Source organism: Delphinus delphis, chromosome 3 (assembly GCF_949987515.2).
Source record: "Delphinus delphis chromosome 3, mDelDel1.2, whole genome shotgun sequence".
Taxonomy (NCBI): Eukaryota; Metazoa; Chordata; class Mammalia; order Artiodactyla; family Delphinidae; genus Delphinus; species Delphinus delphis.
The window spans coordinates 110,218,130-110,244,528 of NC_082685.1; the positions used below are offsets into that span (position 1 = coordinate 110,218,130).

A 26,399-nucleotide genomic window follows, 5' to 3' on the forward strand; every position below is an offset into this window, starting at 1 on the left:
TAGAGGCAGAATGCCCCAGACACTTACCCATGTCTGACAGCTACACAGTATTACTATGGAGTACTATGGCTATTATTTATTGTTTATAATTATTACCCGGAGTCATTACTGGAATATTAATTATACTCAACACATTCTGATAAAGAAGAGTTGCATAGTGTAAATTACATTTTAGGGAAATTTCCAAGAAAAAGAACTAGTACATAAAGCTTAATTGCTTCAAAAGCATTAATCATCAGTAAACTGAAAAATTCACCTGTGTGGAAAGCTTCATTCCTAATAATGCCAGAGAAATAGGGTGTTGATGTGGCTAGTTGGCTTAAAGATGAATGAACTTGATTCCAAGATTCTCTGCATAATCTAAATAATTACACACAATAACTGGATTCGGTTCAGCTCCAGATGATAACTACAGCCTCAATCTCATCTCAGAAGTAAAGACTTTCACAGAAGAAAGAAAAAAAAAAGCAAAAAACACATCGACAATTTCCATATATAAACTTTATTCCATTTGATCATACAAAAATTTAAACTTAAAGAAAAAAATGAAAATATGCACCTTTTATAAGTCAAAAAGCAAAAGTCTTGTTAGCATTTGAATTGGTCTGCAAAAAAACCAAATACATTAGAGGTACAAACTGTGCTACAGCAGGTCTAAAAGAAGTTGTACACAGTCCTTTTGAAAGTCCTTTTGAAAAAGTTAAAACTGTTTTTAAGATTATTTATATTTAAATTTACAGGCACTGACCAATTTACAAATATTTACATAAACCAAAAACGACCTTAATAAACACTGTAGCATTTTTAGCAGCCACCACTATTTCTTCTTGTGGAAAAGATATCTTTACAAACATTAAGCTTTTATTTATAATAATGTTATGTCTTATCTAGAACATTTTATAGTGGCTTACTGCCTAAAAATTCCAGTTTAGATTACAATCCTATAATTATACACAGAAAAAACTCTGATACTATCAATAGGATATAATCTCAACTTTGATCTTTCAGTTTCTGTTGCTTCATGTCACAGGAAAAATAAAAGCAGGAAAACGGGAAGTAAAACAAAAGTGCAAATTGCACTAAGCTACCATAAAGCACAGAGGACTTAACCTTTTCAAAATGTCTACACTGAACTGATTCTTCAAAACAATTCCCTAACTGCTGTACAATACACAGTTAGTGCTCATATTATTACAGTGCAAAATGTAGTTGTTTCAACACAAAATTTAAAGCAATCACAAGTACACCAAAAGCATGTGAGGTACTAATGAAATGCTAATATCGACACAAAGCCTCAGTTTATCCTGATGAGTCAAGTGAGGACTTAAGGCAATTGTCCAGTATTTCATGCCTCTGCAGTGATTTCACTGAAATAAAAGATTTCATTTTGCTTCAAGTAACTGAATAACTGACTCGAATCTTCACTTCACTAGAACAGACTCAGGCAACAAACCATCTACCGAAGGTGATACTTTTAAGTATGTATACATCAGACCCTTTCCAAAACAGTCCACACATCTCTTCAGTATTAGCATGTGGTACAATTAATTACAGTTATAGCAAAAAACTTTTATTTGATAATTCTCAAAAAAATATTTTATTTGATCTCCTGAAAATTCATGCCATAATATTACTAATTATCAATGTAAACATTTTCAAAAATACATCTTTAAATCAAAGGGTTTTATTAGGAAATGTCATAATAAAATATGCATATATAAGTATGTCCTCTTAAGAATAAAACATGAAAACAAGAAGAACAATTAAAAAGAAACCATGATGAAGGTAAACAAAATGCATTATGATGTTACTACTGTTCTTTATTAAGAAAGAGAGGCCAGTTATCTTTTCAGGACAGCAGTTCTTAACGGTAGTATACTGTTCAAATCTCGTTTGTTTTTCAATCTGTGCCATGACTGGAAGAGAAAGAAAAATCATTCTTAAAACCTAAAATATATGTGGAACAAAAGGCTGAAAGGAGAGTTACTAGAATGTTAACAGTGATTTCTCAAGGCAGTAAAATTTGGGGTGACTTTTTTGTGTCTGTGTTTTTATCTCCCAAGTTTTTAACACAGTAAAAGTATTGTTTCTGTCATCAGAAAGGTGTTATTTAAAAACTTTACACCTGTGTAGTTCCAATTCATTAATAAAGAAATGAGCACATAGGTTGTACAAAAAGATGCAACTGACAATATTAACATTTATTCACCAATTTAGATAATGTCATTTAAAACAGCAAAGTAATTAATACAAAACCTTTGGGTTTGAGAGGGTAAGGAAAGATTACTTCAATTATTTGACTGACTATTTTGTATCTAGAAAGCTCTTCCAATTAAAAACTGTATTTATGAAGAAAGAGAGAGTAAATCTATAATAAAGCACCTTATACAATACATCTAGACAAGAAGAGTGAAAAGAATTTTTAAGAGAAAAAAGAAACTGAAATTCTTGTTCATAAGCTAAAAATCTGGCCCACTACCAAAAAATCTGGCTGCAGATCTTTGCAGTTTGCTCTTACTTCAGTTGTTCAACTGACTAAAAGTACTGGTTTTATAGCTAAACAATCATAAATGAAAGCTCACCCATCAGTAAGAACAGAAATGTACAAATGCTATTTTTGAGTTCTCAATTTAATCTGATAGAGAAAAACATTCCCTCTTGGATACTTGTTTTGCCCTACAGAATTCCATTTCATTCTAAATTTTCTATTCTGGTTGACAAACTGAGAGGGCCTAATTTGAAGGACAGCCTGTAAACATGATACACTTGCATTTTTAATAATCATCAAAATAAAGTCCACTTTATGATGTCTCGGTAATGAAAAAATATGCCTCTAAAATGATCTTCACAAGTTCCTTGATCTTTTTATTCTATGAAGTATTCTCTCCTATATGTCTCATAATATTACTATACATATTTCTATCAATGTGTTTCTACTCTGTATTGTTGAATAACTTGAAGCTAGGAATCAAACCTAGCAAAATCACTGATGAAAAAATTCATACTGTGGACTAGAGAGCTAAGGAATAAACTACAGTTTACATATATATGACTTTATATATATAAAATGTGTGTGCACACAAACACATACATTTTGTTTAACTTCTCCGAATATAAACAAAGATAAAATGGAGCTCTAGTTCCTTGTTACAGGGGGTATATAGAAGAACAATATGGAACAGACATGGCTTTCTTCTAAGGCTATATTTCTTCCCCAATATTTTAAGGAGGGAAAGGAGTCCTTTAGGTTTTATTCATTCATTTTGAGAGCTTAATAAGCTCACTGTGAAAATGCTTATTTCCACAAAGTGAAAGCCATGTGAGTAAAAGCGGAGTCAGATCTCTCTGAAGGAGTATTTCTAAATTCAAGTAATAAATTCCCTATTGCGTCACATTAATTGCTTCACAACACAGGAACCAGAGCTGTTCTTTCCTATTACCTATATGTTTTTTTTAATTTTCAAAGCACACTAGTGCACTAATGCTTCTAGAGTTAATCTGATGCATTGTTTACCTTTAAAAATTGATCCTTGATCATGTCAAACTTCTGCTTTTCATGCACAGCTCTGGCTGTATTTGTTCCATCAAAAGGTTCTACAATGTTAAATGCACATATAAACAAGAAATTATTAAAATGAGAACTTCAGTTTTTTATTTGGTTGAATTATATGAAATTGCCAATATTTGACAGTTTCTGACCTACACAGTAGCAATGGCATGTGGTTTAGCCTAACATCAGATTTATGTGTATAATAAATAGTTTTATAATAGCTATGAGCTGTCTAACAAGGTAGATAAAATTCAAGTGAGAAGATGTCTAAAGTAAACATCTTTAAGTAAACAGCATAGGTATATTAAGTATAAATCATAAAAATAGGTAAGATTTCTGAAGAATCATAGAGTCAAGAACCTACTGTGAGGTACTTCCCTGGTGGTGCAGTGGTTAAGAATGCGCCTGCCAATGCAGGGGACACAGGTTCGAGCCCTGGTCTGGGAAGATCCCATATGCCACGGAGCAGCTAGGCCTGTGCGCCACAACTACTGAGCCTGTGCTCTAGAGCCCACAAGCCACAACTACTGAAGCCCATGCACGTAGAGCCTGTGCTCTGCAGCAAGAGAAGCCACCGCAATGAGAAGCCCATGCACTGCAACGAAGAGTAGCCCCCGCTCGTCACAACTAGAGAAAGCCTGCACACAGCAATGAAGACCCAAGGCAGCCAAAAATAAATAAATAAATAAATAAATAATAAAAACCCACTGATTTGTCTAGTAGGAGAAAGGTCAATGCCTTTGAAAGTAGAGGTTTAATACCAGGGAGGATGGAAGACAGTGCAGAGAATTATGGTGTGACTAAATGGCTTAAAAAAAATGCAATGAGAACGGTAACTTGTATTAGAAATTTGGCAGTGAAAGACAGAAAAACAGGATAGAGAAAAAAGTGGACAAGACAGGAAGAGAACAAAATAAGAGATTTTATGTGTGTGTCTCCAATATTACTTTCCATGTCCCTACCCTCACCCCACTCACCCTTCACCCACAAAATAGGAGAGAAGAGTTCATATATAGAGACAAAGAAACTGATTTTATATAAGAGAATGAGGAAACTGAAGATAACAGTGAGAAAAGAAGGATAACTAAAGGCATCAGGAGTGAGATGGGAGCTGAAATAATGCCAGCAGTAGGTTAAAATTACTAGAGTTGAAGAATTTTGGCATAAAAAAGAGGAAAAAAAGTACTCAGAAAAGCCAGTAGGATCAAGTCAAGAGTACTTTTCAAGGATGAGAAGACCTATGTATGCTGTAAAGCTGAAAGAGAGAGACTAGTGAGAAAGAGAATGAAGTTGCTAGAATGAGGGGAAAGACCTCAAAAAAGGTGTGAAAGAATAGGAAATTTGATGGAGATGTTAATTTTAGATTTGTCATATAACCAGGTACGTAATTTTAAAAACTCCTTTTGCTTATTTTTTTATTGCTCAGAAAGGCTATTTCAAAAAACTTTATTGTCACAGTACTTTTCAAAATAAAATAACGCCATATGCTAAACTATCAGATCACAGTACGTAGCACTTTACAACTGTATTTAATATTCAAAAGAACCAAGTAACTAAAATAACATACACACACTGTGCAATTTAGCAAACGAAAGACCAAAGCAGGAGATTCAATTTCACATTTATAAACTCTTAATGTGTTGCATTATAATTCAAGATTAAAATACTCTAAATTTGATGTTTTCCTGCAAATGCCAAATCTCAACCCTTTATGTTACCTCAAGATTTACAAAAGTCATCAACTTGGCATCTGTGAGAACAATATTGCCTCTTGAAGTCAGTTTCCACTGACTTAAAGAAATATTCAACTACATGTAAATTAATTTTAGAGAACAGACTATCTGCAGACCATTTAATTTTTAAAGGAAAATCAATTTAATATTCATAAAAATCTAGCTTGTATTAATTATCAATATTTAAGTATAAAAGAACTAATTTTATTTCAAAGAATCATTTTCTTCTACCTGTATGTAAGTCATGAAACTAAATTTCAACCAACTACAAGCATGAGAGGTGCGTGAAGACTGCTCAAATCCTACTGACTGGAAAGATTCGACACCTAAATTCATGTTTATTATTTTACAACTAAAGAATTTTAAATTATTTTTTAATTAAAATCTTACGATTAAAAGACTTATAAACCACTTCAGAACATAAATGTATTACTTTTAGATGAAATATAAGCTGAAAGTATTCAAGTAATTCTCTCAGTACCATGATGATAGTTGGATAGGAAATAAGAGAGTGTTGTGGGAAGGCTACCTTCTACACAGATGTATTTATTTCTCCACTCAATACCATCAGGCCTGGGAATGGCTTTGGCTTCACGAACTGAAATCATTTGACTGTTCCAGCTATCAAAAGAAAAACATTAATCATGTTAACTATTTTCTTAACTTTCCTTTTATTATTTTTATTATATCAGTAGTTAAGCCTACTCTGATCTTCTCATAGAACTGGAATTTGCTTCAACCCTCTGCACCTCGATCCCCATTTCCCCTTCTCTACTTCGTTTGTCTCCACAGCACTTACATTCTAACAATTTGCTTATTTATTATGTTATTGTGTGTCTCCCCTAAATAGAATGAAAGCTCCAAGATGCTGAGCTATTTGTGTATTTTACTCTTCACCTAGTTGCTTAGTATAAACTAGGTATTCAATACATATTTTTTGAATAAATGAAGTAATATGAAAAATAAAATGTAAGTAAGCAAAAAAACTATGTTCCTTCTTAACACCCCAGTAAGAATTTTTTATTTGGTAAGAGAGAGGTAATCTTCTTGTGTTGTTTTCTGGCATCATTAAATAATTTCTGTTCAGGTGCACCTCTACCGATATGATTTATAGTAGAAAAAATTTTAATTTTCTAGTAGAAGCAAGAAGATGCTGTTTTAAGAAAAGAAAAATACTCTATGAAAACATACCGTTATTGCTGTATATCAGATGTAGATGTTAACAGTGAAGTTTTATTCAAGTAAAACAATTTTATCAGCATGCTTGAAGGTAAACTGTCCCGTCTTTAGTATATCCTAACCTTACACTGTTCTTTTAAATTTATAATAATTTTGTACAAGTTCAAATTATAATAATTTTATACAAGTACAATTTTCCTTTTTTCAAAAACATTTTAAAAACACATAACCACTCAGCTTGTATTCAATAGAAAAATGAGTTTGGGGTATAGCTGATATCTTTTTTTCAGCTGTATTTAGCTTTCTCCATCATTTCAGTAGGAGAAAGACCATGGTTTGGGACATTCCAAATGCAACACTTGTCCTACTCTGTCTCTATTTATTAGAGAATCCATAAGGATATAATCGTGGGTCCAGTATGGCATTTGTTTCTGGAAAATTGACTAATTTCTATGTTAAACATGCAAGAAAATATTGCATCTTGTAAAGTTTGATAACTGAAAAGAATCCTCAAAGTATGATTTTCTATTTTTTCTTACCAAGAATACAGTTTAGAAATAGTTTGCAAAGACAGCTTTAAGTTCTTTAAAAATATATATCAGAATTTATGTTTTTTAAAAATAAGTGGGTTGTCAAAAAGAAATACTTAGGATTGGTTACAGTAAGATGTTTTAGATCCTTCATGTGCAGCAGCTCTGTTAGTTTGGACTCCAAACAGAAAAGAAGTACACTGCTCTACTGGTCCAAGTGTGTTACCAAAATTTTCTTAAAAATAACAATGTAAAGGGGAGAGTTATATAACCACATTGCTGACCCACACAAAATTACAGTAGAATTACATTTTGTGCTACTTCACTTTATACCGCATAAGACAAATTTCACTAATGAAATGAACTTTTTCCTGAGACTACTTGTTTCTAATTTCAACTTATAGAACAGTGGAATCTGCAGTAGAATTAAAATAGGAAATATTATGTTAAAAGGAGGTGGACTGATATTTTTCTCTCAGACAAGTTTAAAATATTGAAATACTGTATCCTGCTGTTAAACTAAAACTTTTACTTTCTTAAATCAAAGGAACTCTCTTCACCACTATATTTCTATTAAATCCAATCCTGAATTTATATTACATGCCAGTATTTGATTCTAAACTGGATCACAGAAACATATGTGACACAACCATATTCACTTTTTCATCACTAATCAGATAGTGTTTAATCTTCAACCTATAAACAACCCAAACAATTCAGTTATTTAAATGACTGTACCATTTGAAGTACTTCATAGAGGAATTAAAAAAGAATATTTGAACCACTACTATTTGGACTGATTCAATCTACTGCATTTTTGAAGAACTTTCAAATATTTGAAATTATTAAATATTTCAAATCATAAACATGATACATAACTTATATACTACTTTTAATCTTACAGGTGAATTTAAATGTAGAATTCAAATGGTAATTTAGAAATATTTTCCCTATACATTTCCTTCTTTAAAACAGGCTCTAAACTAAGCCTTTTATCATACCATATTTCTCTACCATAATTTGCTTGCCATGTGAAAATCTGTCATTGTCACTCAATAATTAAAGTATAAAATAAGATACAATCTATAAAAGAGGGATGTTTCAGAAAAGACTAGAACAACAGATATGGGGCTTAATCTAAAACAGATCTGATAATGTATGATAATCTTTTGAATATAAAACAGATTTCTGACTATATTGGTAAGATGCTTGCTTTTTTTCTTCAGTAATGATAATGAGCTGGTACTCATTTATTAATTCTCTTCTAGCCATTCTTTTTGTGACAAACAAAGTATTTTGAGACAATTGATTAAATTGGAAATGCAGACTTCAACAACATTACAAAGAAAAATTTAAGTCTAATATAGACAAAATTATGTGTCCGATACCACATGACTGCATATATGCTAAGACTAGTCAAAGTAAGTGAAAAAATTGTATATTTTTATTCTATTACTAAGGGTTGGGAAGCAAATAATCAAACAAACAAACACTTTGTTAGGGATTTCAAATCTTGTAAACAGAGAAAAAGCTTGACTCTAATCCTGGAGTTTTGTTTTGTTTTGACTGGCTCCTCTTCTGCCTGACCCTTTAAATGCTGGTGTCTATCAGGACTTTGTCTTTTTCAATCTTTTTCAAATGCTAGAGCACCCATCCGGGCTTCAGTACTCTGATGTTTCTTTCCCAAATCTTCTTCTCCAGCTACTAAGCCCCACGACAAAATGTACAAGTACCTATTGGAAACTGCCACCTAGATGTCATGTAGGCAACACTGTGCCCATTTTCAAGACTGAATTTAATATGTCCTGTCCATGGTCAATTATTAAAATCACTCCCTTGCATATCTCTCAACTCTCTTACCTGCTCTTGCTGCACTGAACTTACTTGGCTGATACAACTATAATTAAATCTTTGTTTACTCCAATCCTTTCCCAAGCAGCTAAACAGCGCTGGAGAAAAAATGCAACCATATTGACCTTTCCGTTTATGATCACTTTAAATTCATGATGACTTAGCTCAAAATGATCCTAAATGCCACTACCCACCAATCATACTATATTTCCATAGTTAATTCACTCCTTTACTCTTCTACGTGACAATTCATACCTTCTCCTCACTTCTCAAATCTACTCCCTCACAATCCTTCCTGGCTGATGTCCATGCTTCATTTCACTAAAAAAACTAAAACAATCAAAAGATAGTTTCCTCTAGCTCCCACCACATCAACCTGCATTTGTCTGTATCTATATATTCTTTTTTTCCTCATTATTATTAATGAATTGTCAGTGCTTCTATTCCACTGGTGCTCTAGATTCCAATCCTTCTCTACTCAAACAAGTAGACTGTTCAACAATTTACTACAATTTTTCTGGTATCATCAATTTTGCCATAAAGATGGCAAAATTTCTTTCTAAAAACAAAATCTCAACCCTGCTTAATCCTCCAATTTCTACCCCACTTTTTCTGCTCCCTTTACAAGTATGTAAATTTCCCTAGAGAGTTAGCTACACTACCTAAATCCTCCCCTCCTTTTCTCTCTTTAGCTCACACCAATGACACTTTTTTTTTTTTTTAATAGGGAAGAAGTGGATTTATTTAGAAAGAAACACACTGCACAGAGAGAGTGTGGGCCATCTCAGAAGGCGAGACCAGCCTGGGGAGAAACACACTCCACAGAGTATGGGCCATCTCAGAAGGTGAGAAAGGCCCCAATGACGCTTTTTATCCACTGCTCCTGTCAAGGGTCCAGTAGCCTCCACATGGACAGATGCTTCAATGGTCAGCTTTTAGTTCTCATCTTGTACTTGATCTATCAAAAAATGTGACGCACATAATCACTCCCTCCTCCTCAAAACGTTTTTCCCCGTTGGATTCCAAGACACCACATTCTATTGGCTTTCCTCCTTTCTCAATGATTCTTCCTTTTTTGATTACTATATATTAGTTCCTTCTCATACCTAATCTATTTTTATTTCATCTCTGTATTGACATTTTTCAAAGGGAAAAATGAAAAGCATAAAACTTAAAAGCAGTGCAACAGTGGTTAATATTTTGCCACATTTGCTTGTGTATATGTGTATGTTTTGAACTGACCCTTTTGTTTAAGCTGCAGACAGAGTGAAACTTCATTTCTTTATCCTTTGGCATATATCTAAGAATAAGGCTATTCTCCTTTGTAATACCAACAGCATCAAGAAATTAATGTAACTCAAATGCCTTTTATAATTTTTCCACCCTCTCTACAATCAGATTGTAATCCAGGTTCATCCACTGTATTTGATTGTTCCATCTCTTTAATCTGGAAATGTCCCCTCCACTTTTTTTTTTTTAAGATATTGACTTTTTGAGAGACTAGGCCAATTGTTTCACAGAATATCTACATTCTGAATTTGTCTTTCTCTCTTCACTGTCATTTAAAGCACTCTTGTATCTTCTGTATTTCCTGTACCCCTCTTAACACTGGAGTATCTAAGGGTTTAGTCTTTGGACTAAACCTTTTCTATCTATATTCCCTTGGTTTTCTCAAAAAGTTTCCTAGCATTAAATACCATCTACCTGCTGACAACTCCCAAATATAAAGCTCTAACTGTGACCTCGCTCCTGAACTCTAGAGTTGTATATCCAACTCTACTCAGTATCTCTACTTGAATATTTTGTGGGTATCTCAACCTTAAAATGTTCAAAATCAGTAATGTTCCTCCCTTGTCTTCCGCATCACACCTAATGGCAACTCCACCTTTGCAGTTGCTCAGGCCAAAATCTTAGAAGCCATTCTTGGCTCCTCGCTTTCTCTTAGGTCACATCTAATCTATGGCAAATCAAAATGTAAGTGGAATCTGACCACTTCTCATCCACTTCCACTGCAACCACCTTTACCCAAGCTACATGACTTCTCTTAGATTACTACAACACCTTTCTAAACAGTCTCCTTGCTTCTGCCTTCGGCTCCCCCTTCAGTCTATTCTTATCCACCAACCAGGATGAGCATGTTATAAACTAAATCAGATCACGCAATTTCTCTACTGAAATCCCTCCAGTGGTTTCCCATTTTACCCAGAGGAAAAGCCAAAGTCATCAAAATTAACCACAAGACCCTACATGACATGGACTTCCTTAACTCTCTGACATCATTGACTTCTACACTCTCTTCCAGTCACACTGGCCTCTTTGCTGTTCCTTGAACATGTTAGGCAAACCTCCACCTCAGGGTCTTTGCAGTTGTTTTTCCTTCTGTTTGGAAAGCTCTTCTCCCATATAGACACATAACTCACACTTTCCTCTCCGTTGGGTCTTTATTTCAAAGGTCACCTTTTCGGTGAGACTGTCTTACCACGCTAGGTATTAAACGGCAATACAGGTATTAAAATTGCAACAACTACACACACCAGAATATCCTTTCTTGCTTTTGCTTTATTTTTCTCTACTTACCACCATCTAACATACTGTACATTTGTTTACTGTCTATCTCTCCATACTACAAGATAAGCTCCATAAAGACACTTTTGTTAACTGCTATATCCCCAGTGCATAGAAAATAGCTTGGTATAGAGTAGGCACTCAATGATTTACTGATGAAATAAAATGAGGAAAAAATAGTAAGAAAGGAGATAGAAAAATTGTTCTTTGTATTTCCGTTTTCAAAAAATGTATGTATTTAAGTATATAGGTATGTATTTTTAATCCAACATATAAACTAGCAGTAATGACATGTGATTGGGCATCCAGAAAATAAAGAGAATTATAAAACAGATACCTTTTAAGGTTCCTAGAATCTCCAGTAGCTATGAGTCTGTAAGATATTTAGAATTTAAAATTTTCTTTTCTTTTTTGTTGTTTTGCTAAGTTACAAAGTGATTAAATTCTGACTGTATGTTTTTCTAGACTCCTGAACCACCTGATCCTTTTTTTTCCTATTGTGTCAGTTCCTCATTCCTAGGTACATTTCTAGAAAGCTGGCTTCATTTTAAGAATTTTCAGCAGCAAGGTTTAAGGAGAAAGCTGCGAGTGAAGTAGGTAAGAAAATCGTTTTAATGGTCATTTTAAATGGCCATATAAAATTTCTGCACCATTCATACCAGGTACTCAAGCATCCTTTCACAGGCACTTAATTCTTTGTCTTCAAGTAAAGGGAATTTTTTAATAGTATCTCAAAGTTCAGAAAACATCCTTACAAATGCTTCTAATGGCTGCCAGAATTCTTCTGCACAGCACCTAGTTCACTACCATGACTACACTCTTGGCTATGCTCCCTACAGTCAAATTTCTGAAAATATCTGGTATGAAACAACAATGCACTATATGATGAAACAGTAGGTGAAGATGTCACCTAACTCATGTAGCATCATAACAAGTGTGTCCAAAAGTTCAAAACCTCTTAGCCAGATTCATTTGGCACAGCAAGCTAGTTTCTGTTAATACTAAACTAACATACAAACCTGCACATCTACCATTTTGTTTCAGTCCAACAAAGCAGATGATTTTCAAAGTATTTCTCTAGATGCTCTAATCCTAAACTCTACATGGCAGAAAAATATCTTTCTTCTATGAACTTGCCCCAATATCTAATTTACATGACACAACAGATGATGCCAATACAGTCTAACAACTAAGAATGTGGTTTTAGTCACCTGAATTTGAATCCCAGTTCTCTAGCTATCTAACTGTATCGTTACGGGCAAGTTTCAAGTTCACAAATTCCCGAAGTTTGAAAGGGGTTATTGTGAGGATTAAATGAGATAATACATGGGATTCACTCGGCATACTGCAGGACACTAGGTAAACATTCACGAAACATTAGCTATTATCATTGCAACATCTTAAAAAATCTTAACTCTAGAATAACCTTTATATTCTCTTATGTCCCATGTCTCATACAGTCTTAAATCTTTCCTCATCTTTATACAGATGAAAGCTCCTTCCTTTTTATCTTTGTTGCCTAGACTTACATTCAGGTCCTGGTCATTTTTAACCTGGATTATTATAACTTCATTCTTCTTGAACTACTTTTCTTCAGCACTTTTCTTACTCCTTTTGTTAACCTAATTCAGTAATTTCTAAGTCACCTTGACGATCTCTGACTCATATCCATAATCTTACTTTCTGCTTCAAAATTATTTACCTATAGCAAGTATTTTTCAAGTACCACTACCTGGCATTGGGCTAGGTAATGGAGACACAACCATAAACAAAACAGGCAGTCTGATAGAAACTTTACTTGGAGAAATGTAAAGAACACTTCTTCCTTCAGGTCCTATGTTTCAAATCATCTTATATGAGTCAAGTTTCTTTAAAACTCCTGTATGATAGCAGATAATATCAACATTTCAGTAAAGTATCATAGTTAAGAGAGTGAATTTTGCAGTCAAAACTATCTGAAGTATTCCCCTTACTACCTGTGTGATCTTTGGGCCAGTTTCCTCACCTCTCTATATGCCTCACTGGTAAAATAGGCATAAAATAATACCAACTCATTTGGCTATTATGTAAACTAATGACATAATACATATAATCTGCTTAGAACAGTTCTTCCCACCAAGTAATAGCAATTTATTAGGCTTACTATTATTGTTCCCCTCTCCAAACCTCTTCAAACTGACACCCTATGGTCACTGTACCCTCCTCCTCTAATTGTACAACTTCTAAGTTCTCTCATTCATTCTCTCCTTCAAGCTTTTCCAAATTGATCAGAAGAGCTGCAAACAACCCCTAATCCCATTCTATCTGGACTAAAAACTCCTGTAAGAACTTTCAGTTATGGCCAGCCTGACTACACACTTTACTGTTTCATGTTTACGTATCACCCTCACCAAAAAAAAAAAAAAAAAAAAAAAAAGGAAAAGGAGTAGTCCTTGATTTGTATATCATACAAACACAACAATTTATTCAGATATCAAGTATTAAGTAGAACTTTTTCCAAGTTGTTTTAGCTGTGTTTTTTATTACAAATTTTAAGTTCCGGGAAAACAGATGTTCCATACTATACAGCACCTACACAGGACCAACACAAACATTTATTCAGGCCCTACAGTGGAAAGAGGTGGCTAAATATAAAATGGGATCACTACTGAAATCAACTAAAACTGGGCTTATTGAACTATAATTTTTTTATTAGCTAGAAACAGGAAAGCTATTTAGTTTCTAATTAATTATTAGATATTAAATTTTATAAACTACACATTTTTGGAGTAGTTTACAACACTGAAATTGATAAATACAGTTTATGACCCAATTTGTAGCATTCACTTATTTACAAACGAATAAACACAATTTGAAATTTCACTTACTCAAATTCTGTAGCATAATATTTAAGAAAGCCCAGTAAGAGGTCCCCAAGATTTGATTCATTCTTTGAGAGGTAAGGAGGAACATTACACGGAGCTTGATGTACAAGGTGCAGCTGTATAGCAGGACTAAAAGATTCCTATCAAAAAGAAAAAGGGAAAAATGTGAGGCCATTTAAAAACACACCAAAAAACTTTATAAATCCTAACATAAGGCTGTCTGAAGAAGAGAGAATTTTCTTTATGTTGGCAATTTGGAAATCTGAAGATTTTCTTCCAGTAACGGTTTCACCAATGTTTGGAGTAGGCCAGAAAGGACCTGAAAAACTAAGATATTCTAACCCTGACTGAGGTATATCACTCAGTTAACCAAATGAATTCCTATGGTAGCAAAAGATTTTCTAATTCATAAATAAAACCTTACTGTACATACCAAGATTCCATCCAATAATATTTAGATTTCTTTATAAATGTATATCCTTCTTAATTATTTCTATAAAGAGCAGTTGTACTTTCTGAAGTGTATCAAGGACAAGATGAGAGCTTTCTCCAACTGTCACTTAAAATTTCTCTCAAAGGTCATATAAGTAATTTTAATACATAAACAGTACTTATGCTGATTTTAAGATTTTTTGAAATTTTATTTCATTTTGTATTTTGTATCTTAGAGGGAACAGAAATAATGATGTTCAACATGAATTGAACTTGCAAAGACAAAGAAGGCAGGGAAAAGAAGAAAGATAGGAAACATACCAGCAAGCAATATTCAGCAATTTACTTTTAGCACAATATGCATAAAGGAGGATATCATCTGCTTGCAATCCAGGCCCAAACAAGATACTTATTAGAAAGAATACTAATGAGTACTTATTATTTTTGCCTATGGTATGCCATTCATTTTCATATCTGATCTTTCCTCTATTATCTCCTCTATTATTGCAAGTTATGGCTCTAAAATAAACTAAATGAACTATAGAAATTCTCAAATAATACATATCCATTACATTAGAAAATACTCTTTCTCAGGTAATTTTCACAGTGCCCTCAAGAAAGGTTTTCTATATTCCCCTTTGCCATCAGAAAAGAAAGATTTAAAAAACAAACAAAAAAACCCAATTGGTTAAGACAGCAGAATGACAACTACACTTAAGGTTCTCAACTACCCAACAGATCAACTTTGGGTTTATAGATATTAATTCAATTAGTAATATCTGAATAACTCCAATATTTAAAAAAATAGAGGGTCCCCAAATAACTAAGTGGTAATACCAAGAAATAGGGTAGTGCATCTATTTAATGATAGTCCTCAAAAAACATCAGTAAAAACAAAGAGCAAGAAAATAAAAATATATTCTCTCCCTGCCCCATTACCTATAATTCTAACAATTTTTAACTACCAAGAAGTGATTACCTTTCTGTCAGAAGAAAAATTCTACTCCAACCACAACTCACAAAGTTGGCATTCCTAAATGTGGGGCTTCCCTTACACTTCTAACAGATTTATTATTACGTTATATGACTCAAGTAGACATCTTATTTGTCTCTAGGACTAGGGGGACTAGGAGAGAAGCACTAATTTGTAATAAAGAGTAAAGGCAGAAGGAAGAGCAGGTTTCTTACTTGTCTTGCTCTTACTTGTTAAGTGTAAAATTGGACTTAGGATAACATTATTTAAAACTGTAAAACTGGCTCCAGCTCTGACATCGCCTGTGCTCCTTGAGGAGTGACGATACCATGGAACCGGAGCCATGACTGAGGCTGATGTAAATCTGAAAGCCTACCCTCTTGCAGATGCCGACCTCAGCAAGAAACTATTGGACCTCGTTCAGCAGTCATGTAACTACAAGCAGCTTCACGAAGAAGCCAATGAGGCCACCAAAACCCTCAAGAGAGGCATCTCTGAGTTCATCGTGATGGCTGCAGACACCGAGCCCCTGGAGATCATCCTGCACCTCCCACTGCTGTGTGAGGACAAGAATGTGCCCTACGTGTTTGTGCGCTCCAAGCAGGCCCTGGGGCAAGCCTGTGGGGTCTCCAGGCTGTCATCGCCTGTTCTGTCACCATCAAAGAAGGCTCACAACTGAAGCAGCAGACCCAGTCCATCCAGCAGTCCACTGAAAGGTTCTTAGTCTAAACAGGTGGCCTCTGCCACACTCCCTGCTGACTCCTACTGCAGGGGTTATGTATCATTTGTCTGTTAGCATATAGTATTTTGAGCTACCTTCTATTGTTATAAAATATTATAGTGCTCAAAAAAAAAACTATAAAATTTAATATTCTCTAGGGAATTAAACAAAAAAGGTATAAGTTCAAATGACAGGGAAAAGAAAAGTGGGTCACTGTTTAATAGTTTCTGCTCTGAAAGCTTCTTATTTTGATTTCTAGCACCTAGCACAATAAGCATTCAAGTTATGAAATGATGCTGAGACAGAGTAGCCATTTTCTTACCTGAAGTTTAAAACTGTTTGAACCCCCTTTAAAATTTTTATTTTGTTCAATAATTTAAAGAAACATATCAGTAATTGTGAGATTAAAACTATAGAGTTGTGAGACCTACTATATTAAAATGCTGAAGGACCCTGAACCAACAGTTTGGCCAGTGTTCTCTTAGCTTCACTGTTCTTTTTCAAGGTCATATATAAAAAGGGCCATGTCATACCTATTGAGGGAGAACTGAAGGAGAAATCCAAGCAAACAAACAAACAAACAAAAAATAGGATCCAACTAAAAGAAGCTACAAGTAAATAGGGATTCTATTTAACCTTAAGTAATCCCCATTTTTGGTAATCATTCATATTACAGAAAGATTTTCTGCTTTAAGAAAAATTTCATTGAAGAATTTTTTTAAAAGGAGCTCCCCAACTGCATTTATGTATTGAAGAACAATATATGTTACTACAGATAGGATGAGGGCACGTAAGCAGCAATCCAAAAGCCAAAGAAATAAAAGCAGCCTTTAAAATTATAATCTAAATCCAGAGAAAAACAATTTAACCAATACAATATAACATCTATTTCTTAAAGCATTTTTTCCTTTGGATTACTGATATTTACTGTTTTTTTTTTAACTTAGGGAAGATATATCTATTATTTTTTAAGGTTATATCTTATTTTGGGCTTCTGATATCCAGATATGTAATAACTAAATCCTGAAAACATTTTCCAAATGATATTTAAATGCTGAAGACACATATCTTCCATTTTCTCTTCACAATGCCAAGTTAAGAAAAATTTAAATAAGTAATCTCTTGAAAAACATTTGAAAAGTCTCAGTTTTTGCCCATATAATTGCCTAGCAAAACACCTTTTGCCAGATTCCATGATCTTTTGAGGCTGTGTCATCATATCTTACTTTACCTTCAAAGTTTGAAAATTTGGATAATTAAACACTTTCTGGACTAAATTAGACTGGCTGAACTTTTACTTGGTAACTGTTCTTTAAAATGATGTATAGCTTAAATGAAAGATGACTGTTTTCCATTTCTAGGCAAAGAAATTTAAGTTGCACAATTTTCTAACAATATGAATTTTTAAAGCCTAGAAACGTTGAGGAAGATCTCAAAGAAAAGGATAACTGATATGGAGCATTTAAGTGGAGTTTTACCTATATAGAGAAAGAACTAAATGATACATTGAAGTTCTACCAAGACTTCTTAATTTTATGCAGATCACCACTAATCTAGTGATGTACATTAAAGACTGATCATTAAATTGCCTTTAAACTATATCTGATATGAATGAGATCTTTAAAGTTTTGAAAGGAATGTAAGTATTTAACACAAAGTAGAAGTACTATTATGAAGTGGTTAAGAGCATGAGCTCTGGAGTCAGACCTAGGTTTGCAACCTTGTTCTTCTACAGCTATGTGAACTTAACCAAGTTATCTAGCTTTCCAAAAGTTAAGCTCCTTCATCCATAATATAAAGAAAGTAACAGTATTCATAGGGTTGTTATACAAATTAAATGATACACTGTATGGAAAGCATAGTAGCAATATTATCTATTTATTAATTATTCAGTATATGCGAGGCATGATGATTATTTTAACTATACATTTACAACACAGTATGTGGTTACCTCCTGCAACTTTCAATGCATTATTGTGGAATTATCTTTCGCTTCTGAGAATAGGAAGATACCACTAGGGAAGGAAACAAATATAAGTTGTCTTGATAAATCTACCTAGCATAAATCTAAGTGAATCTCATAATATGCTTGCATTAAAATAAAGATCCCTTCATACACCTAATCTGAGTTTATATATTTAAACCTTCTCAACTTCATTTCTTTAACTCAACAGTAAACACTCTGTCCTCTATTATTTATGTTGCTTTTTCAGTCAATAGTTAAGTAGTAATAATCAATAATGCTATATATCATGATATAGTTGATAAAGATGTTTATAATCTTTCATCTTTTCCTTTCATAATTTAATAACAACTGAATTGCAACACCATACCAATTTTTTAATTGAAAGTTTGTTACTGTAAAGTTTTAAATCATTCTCAAACTTTTTTATCAAGCTGAAATTTTGTCATATCAGCTTTTCTTAAAGGTATACAAATATATCTGTATATTTATATATACATGAACAATCAGATATATACAAATAAAATGTAGTAAGCAATGCAAATTAGATGAAATGGTATCTTAGTGACTACTACTATCATTTTGCCTTTCCATAGGCAGCACAGTCTAATGGAAAAAATACCAGTTGCTGCATCCATAAGTTGTGACTAAACAGCCTGGATCAATCATGTAATCTTTCTAACATTCAACTGTGAAACAAGGGGAGTACTTAGAAGTTTATTTGCTTAGGATTGAAGATACTGTATATAAAACTTATATGTGCTGATATAAAATAGATACTAAATAAATGATAGTTACTGTTAGTAATAAGAAACAAGCTAATTTGCTTGTTCCATCAGATGGCCCACTGAAAAAAGCGCTCCACTGATCAGTTTACAGGTTTCATACAAAACAAAAAAACCTGCTAAGAAGGGGTATTAAGTCCTTATCCATGTAAGTATCAATGTTATAGTAAAGATAATGTGGTTTAAATATTTATGACAATGTAAGCACACATGAAAGCAAATTAAGATATTCTTAAGTCTAGTGGGGCTTGCTATTAGTACTTTTTAAAGCCTTGGGGCTGGGCAGGTATTAAATCTATTTCCTGGTTACAGGTGTAGAAATAAGATTATTAGCAAAACAGGGTGGAGAATATAGGCTTAGAGGTAGTATATGTGAACAGAAATCAGGACCCTGTCATGGGAGAAAGCTAGGTGATTAGAAAAATGAAACACAGAAGTAAAAATGAGGTTCTTCAAACTAGAATATACTAGTAAGAATCTATCTTATAAAAGTAATACCTCTGTCTCCCAGCATAGTGCTATTAAACTGAAATTTCATCAGTATTTTACATTAGTAAAGAGAGTTCCAAGTAGTACATGGTTTTAAGTGAGATCTCTGTAGAAGCATCTTTTCAATACACAATAATAGATTCTTTAAAGGGTAAATTTAACTTAGATCCTTTGTATGTTGAAAAATATATGCAGCTCTTTCTACACTGAAACTTAGGTCTTAAAGAAAAATAAAGTTGAGACAATGCAATGAAATAGTAAACACCCAGTCATTATCTTTGACCATTCAGTATGAGCTAAAGAATAAAAACTGTAGAGGGAGGAAAACATTCAAGAATAGGCCCAAAAGTTCATGTTATTTTCATTTCTATACTTTCTGATGCTTTCATTTACCATAATCCTTAAAAAAGCATAAATACTTATACATAGCTATACTGTAAACTCATTATAATAGTTCTTCACAGCAGCAATTTGTTTTTAAAAGGAGGAAGATAAGATAGCCAGATTCCAAAAGGTTCTTGTGTTAAACAGTCTCTTCTAGTAGATGACACCACAAACTGGGAGGCCCCCACTACAGCAAGACTCTATTTACAGTGAACCCTTTATTATCCAGTACCTCATATGTGTGCATTATAAGAATAACTGATGTTCAAAAACAAGAACATCAGTTCTCAATCATCAAAGATTAAATTACATTTAATTTAGGTTCCAGGTCAATATATTTATTATATTTTGTCTGATACATATAAAATAAATAAGTTCTTTGAAAACTGATCACTCAAGATGGATGTTATGTTTTCCTTTGTAATATGATTATTTAGTAAGTTTAGAAAACACCTCTTCTTATAAGTTTATGAACTAACAGGTAAAAAATTATGTGGTTTCAGAAGGTTGGTCAAACATTCTAAACAAGCTGCCTAAATATTATTTCCAAAAAAAACCAGGAACAAGAATGACTATGGAAGAAAACAGAAATGGTAAGACTATAAACAAAGAAATAGCAAATTCTGGAGAAAAGAACACAAAAACTAGAAAAGAAACAAAAATACTCATATAGATTATGAATAAGTACATTACCTAGGTTTCTCTAAACTCAAACTGAGTACATACTAAACTTTTTCTAGTAGGCACACTTCATTTCTTGAGTGTTTCCAATTAACTTCACCAGGATTCTTAATAGTGTACACACAAGGACAGTGTACTAATGTTACCTCTTAGAATATTACTTGGTAAGATCAAATGAAAGATAAAAAGATTACCCAATTGTTCATCATCTTAATTTTTTTCCCTGATTTCAAATTATACATATGTTAGGCTATAAAACTTCTGAGTTACTAACTAAAGATATGTTCTAAACATGAAAAAAAGTAGCAAGAAAAAACTGGTAGCATGAAAAAAACTGGTATGAGTCCAAATGGGCCTTCACCAACTAAGTATATTTAATTCCCATTAGTGATAATCATGAGCATCACACAAAAAGTTCCACCATTAACATGAATGACAAGATTGTCTGCCAATAACCAAATAAAATAGCAGAGTCTTCTGAAAAATTATATGAAACATTTTTGCATTCTAGTGGCCAATGCCTCAGTCTATGTAGAAAATGTTATCATATATTTAGAAGGTAATTAATACTACTTTTATATTCACGTTAATACTGCACATAATAGTTCCACATATACTTGTCATAACATGTATTATAATAATTTATAAGGAACACTTACTGGGTAAATTTTTTGGATGGATGGAAGGATGGGTTCAGGTAGGGCTATAAAAAGAAAAAGTTTAAAGCTTCCGTGATTAACGTAATTCATTTTACAAAGCAATAATTTGTCAGCTACACCCCAGGTATGAGACTATATGGGTTTACGCTAAAATTCAACAGCTTTCATATACTTTGTGAAATTAATTCTGATCCCTAAAAATTTAAATTCAAAATATATCTAAGTAGACAATTTAAGGTCTGTTAATAAATTACATATATTTCTATGTAAACCAATGTTCCTTACATGGTTTTAGAATAATAGGTCACCAATAAATGGACACACATCATTTGGTCCAACATCAGACACACACACAAAATAAGCAAGACAATTGTTGTGCTACAGATATTAAAAAGACATTGTTAACATGGATGTAGCTATCAAAACAAAAATTTTTTAAGTACAATCCAATGGCACTACATCATAAGAATAACAGCTCTATCATAATTGTCCCTTTATTATTTAATTTCTTCTAACAATAATACCAAAATTGAGATCGTTTTGGGAAATTGATCTATTGGGAAAAAAACTGAAAAGATCTTCAACTTCATTAATACATTTTTAAAAAGAAAACCTGAGCAAAGGTTAGAAATCTAAATCAGGAGATTTGTACCAATCTGCTATATAATAAATAAAATTTCATACAAAAGAATCATTATCGTCATATGTCTCTGCATTTTTTAACTGCCATTCTGCACCCTTCAACAGCTTTACCCAAATCCAACCTCATTAAATGTGCTAACTGTAATCTCACATCATTAGAATGTAGATGGAATAACATGAAAGGCAGAGTGTTTAATATTCACAATATAAGAAGTAACTGTAAAATATAGTATCTTGAATATGGTAAGATACAAATAATACATTTTCAAGATTTCTTTAAGATTAAAGACCAAATATAGTACTGCATGATAAACTATGTATTTAAGAATTAGAAATAATTACATATACAGTTGACGCTTGAACAATACAGGGGTTAAGGGTGCCAACCCCTGTGCAGTCCAAAATCTGCATATAACTTTATAGTTGGCCCTCCATATCTGAGGTTTCAAATCTACAGATTCAACCAGCTGCAGATCATGTAGTAAGTACTGCAATACATATATACCGAAAAAAATCTGTATATAAGTAGACCCGCACAGTTCAAACCTGGGTTGTTCAAGGGTCAACTGTAATTAAATAAATTCAGTAACAAAGAATCATTACTTGACTTTTAATTTGCTATTTAGCAAAAAAATTTTTTAATGACTCCTGGAATACATTAATGAACACATAATCAACCATTATGACCAATTTACATGGTTTCCAACTATGATTATAAATGTACAAATTTCTACCACATAGTACAAAGTAGGATGCTTTATTTAAATATCTATTCATCATGCTTTATTCCCAAGTTGAAAACTGGAAACTGTAATAAAATAAAATTCCATGATAGTATGGAACGTTCACAGTGTATGACTAAGAATATTAGGGGAAAAAACTCACTCATTACTTACCAGAATCACTCTCAGGAAGTAAGGATACATATTTTTTTCCCCAAAGACATTCAAATGCTAAAATTCTAGAAGACCCTACAAATAAACTCAAGCCCCAGTCACTTAATTCTAAAAGTCTCTATATTTGTATAACATTTTTAATGGCTTTTTAATAATTTTCATTATAATATAGAAGTCAAATTGGAAACTCTTATTAGAAATTAGTTTAAGTTTTAAATCTAAAAACCTGAGTTCTATTCCCATGTAACACTGCTAGTAAAATAAAATTATAACTTAAAAAAGGATGAAGAAAAGACTGTAGAAAATTAGGAAAAAAATAGTATCTCGTTCTAGTTATCTCATAACTAGAATGCTAGGAGAGAAAAATAAACACAAACCACTGGTATAGGGTCTTTCAGTAGATAAAGAGCTTTTAGAACTAAGCAATTTGGAAGCTTTTGGGGGCAAGGTTATCATTCAAAAAATCCCCTGCCTTACAACCTTAAAGATTTAAAAACACTCGTCATTAGAGAAGCAGTTAGTGTACCCTGGCAATTATTTATCAATGTTATCCTGATAGTAACCTCAAAACATTTAGTAGGTTTTCAAATGTTTACTTTATTCCAAACCAACATACACTCTGAAAGAATCTCTCTGTAACAACATCTATTTTAATTTCAAAATTCTGGACTTCAATCTTTTACTTTTCTCTCTCAAAAGCAAAATAAGACAAAAGTTTATTATTGCAGGATATGATCAATAGATAATGCCTTGAATATATTTAATCTATAAGATTTTACTTTGCCTGTAGTTTGGATGAGAGCTTTCTGGTCAGGCCTTCACAAATTTATACACATAAAAGTTACATACTAATTCATCAAAAGTTAAACTAAAAAAAAAAAAGCAGACCTTCAACAACACTAAACAACCACTAATTTTGAAAACACAATAACAATTTTAAAATGCCTAAGAGATATTTCTATACCTGGTAATACGGTAAACATTCCATGAATATTCATTCATATTGTTGTTTCTAACCAACTGACACTTTTGCCTTTATTATTAACTCATAATCTTAAATTGCTATTAAATTCTCTTCTCAATAGGTTTTTCCCTTCATGCTTTCATCAGTCACTTTTTCAAGCATATGTAGTTTGTAACTGTTGAAATTCATTCTAGGAAATGCTTTAATCTTTTCAACCTTTCTACATAGAAAGGACCTGCTTCCCTTCTCTGTTCATGGCAGAAAAGATATTAAAGCATTTAAACAAAACTTAAAGGTCATCTAATCCAACCATTAGTGTTACAGATGAATATTAAAGCCAGAGAGGTAGAATAACTTGGCCAAAATCACACAAACTAGTTCACTGTGGCAGAGCTGGAACTGCTCAATACACCTTGCAGACTCTTGTATGACAAGAAAAGCAATTATTAATACTTATTTCAATCTCTGTAATTTCTTCTGTGGAGGAGTAGGTTAAATCTGCCAACGTACAGAACTACACAGTAGGTCTGGTTAGCTGATGTCTTTTAACAAACACCTAGAAATGGTTGATGAGAGTGCCATTAATTACCAACCATCTTAGTAAACAGGACCACTTTATCAAGAATAAAATGTTTAACAAAATCTAAACCAAATTTTAACATGATTTCATTACACTGGTAAAATACTAACATTTGAATTTTTAACTTGCTTACAAAACCACCAAGGGGTATCTGTGATTAAAGTACATTTTTCTAAAAAAGCAATCAAATTGAAATTTCTAATGTAACCCAAAAGAATAGAGGGATAGGGCACATATTATGAATGTTCACGCATGTTACATGCTTTAGTCAAATCTAATGTTTAAATCTCAACTAAAACTAAAAAATGAATAGACACTAGGTGGTAGTACATGAATGTTATTCTTCTTCATATATTCTATATGTATTTTACAAGAACTATTTCTAATCTATTCCATTTTTAATAAAAGTGAACTGTAATCCATAAGATTGGACAGAGTTCACTAAAAAAGCATCAAAAGTAATGTATGTTTCAGATTGAACTATAAAATTGGACAAAAATGATCAGTAATATATAAAGAAGTATCTAAAGCAGCCAACATCATGTTTCAAACCCTTTTGGAAGGGCAAATCAATCATCAAATTAGTATATATCCAAGACTGTTCAGCAACAAAAATACATGTATTATAATTAGCCTGAAATTCTTTAACAACAAAGAGGAAGATTAAACCTTTCTGATGATTACTGATTCACAAAATTTTGGTCCATTTAAACTATTTTAAGTCTCTCTCATTACCTCAAAAAAATTCACCTCATTCCACTGTTCAAATAAAAATATACTCTCTCATGTAATATATTATAAAATATCTACAAATACAGTAATATATAAAGAAAACGAATCCTACTGTCCATAAGTAATAACACCTGATAAATTTTTGGCACATACCTTTTCTGTATTTGTATACATATGAATATATACACACTCAAGTATAGCTACTGTCTTTTAAATAAAATTGGTATTATGTTGTATATGACATTGTTATCATAAATATTTTCTTATATCAATAAATATCTTTAAAACATGGTTTTTAGTATCTGTATAAATTTCATATTAGGATATATCATAATTAATTTGACCATTCCTCCTACTCTGAAAAACTTAGATTATTTTTAATCTTTCATTATTTCAACAAACACCATGAAAAACAGCCTTATATAAATTCATATGTACATCGCTGATTATTTACCTTAGGATAAGTTCCTAGAAATGGAATCACTGAGTCAAAGAGTATAAACAAATATTACAACAATTGTTTTCTAAACTGTGCAATATTAACCCACAACTTCCTGGTAAATGGTCTTACATTAATATCAAGTCTTTCACCCAATCTCCATGACAGTTCACAGGAAATAAAAGCTTCTTTAAACCAACAAGAAAATCATTTAATTCCTGTCTCAAGTGAAAAATAAAAAACATGATGAATGGTGCTTGAGCAAGATAATGGGTCCACAATACAGTGGTGAAAGTTCTTTGAATACAAGAGCGAATACAGGAAACTGTCAAAAAATAAAAACACAGTGAAACTTCTTTATAATGTTTTCCAGGGATAACATTATTAAAACATCTCTTCAAAGCAACAAAATAGGAAATGTGGTTGTATGTGCCTTAGAAAAAACTTTTTAAAACAATGATATTTGAATATAAGGTCAACAGGGAAGACACCATAATGAAGTTTAACTGCATTTCCGTTTTAAAAATTGGGAAAAACTCCACAATACTTACTTTGTAAATAGTGCAAAACCATCAATACAAGACTATAGCTGCTTAAAGTACCACGACTGGCATCATTTATCTCATGGTGACTCGCCCACTTCTTAATCACCAGTACTAACGGACGAACTCGATTTTCAACTGAAAGTAAAATTAAAACTTAAAAATGGTAAGAAGATTTTACAGTTTCTTTGAAAGTTTACATTATTTCCGAACTCCATGCCAATAGAAAGAGCAATGCCTCCAGT

At 32.6% G+C, this 26,399-nt stretch overlaps 1 protein-coding gene and 1 pseudogene across 5 annotated transcripts in view; one reads left to right on the forward strand and one right to left on the reverse strand.

Annotated features, from left to right (window-relative positions):
- Nucleotides 1-221: 221 nt before the first annotated feature.
- Nucleotides 222-26,399, reverse strand: part of TENT2 (terminal nucleotidyltransferase 2) — a 59,030-nt gene continuing 32,852 nt past the window's right edge. For 2 of the 5 annotated variants that reach the window (XM_060009241.1, XM_060009240.1), the window contains 6 exons: nt 26,164-26,292; nt 21,360-21,403; nt 14,276-14,412; nt 5,813-5,904; nt 3,515-3,594; nt 257-1,916 (listed from right to left, as the gene is read on the reverse strand). In XM_060009241.1, coding sequence (XP_059865224.1) covers nt 1,842-1,916; nt 3,515-3,594; nt 5,813-5,904; nt 14,276-14,412; nt 21,360-21,403; nt 26,164-26,292 — 557 coding nt within the window. In that variant the 3' untranslated portion in view covers nt 257-1,841. Of the gene's footprint in view, nt 1,917-3,514; nt 3,595-5,812; nt 5,905-14,275; nt 14,413-21,359; nt 21,404-26,163; nt 26,293-26,399 lie in introns of all 5 variants that reach the window. The other 3 variants (XM_060009243.1, XM_060009242.1, XM_060009239.1) reach the window with 2 other exon arrangements.
- On the forward strand, nt 15,518-17,056 carry LOC132423467 (NHP2-like protein 1 pseudogene; annotated as a pseudogene).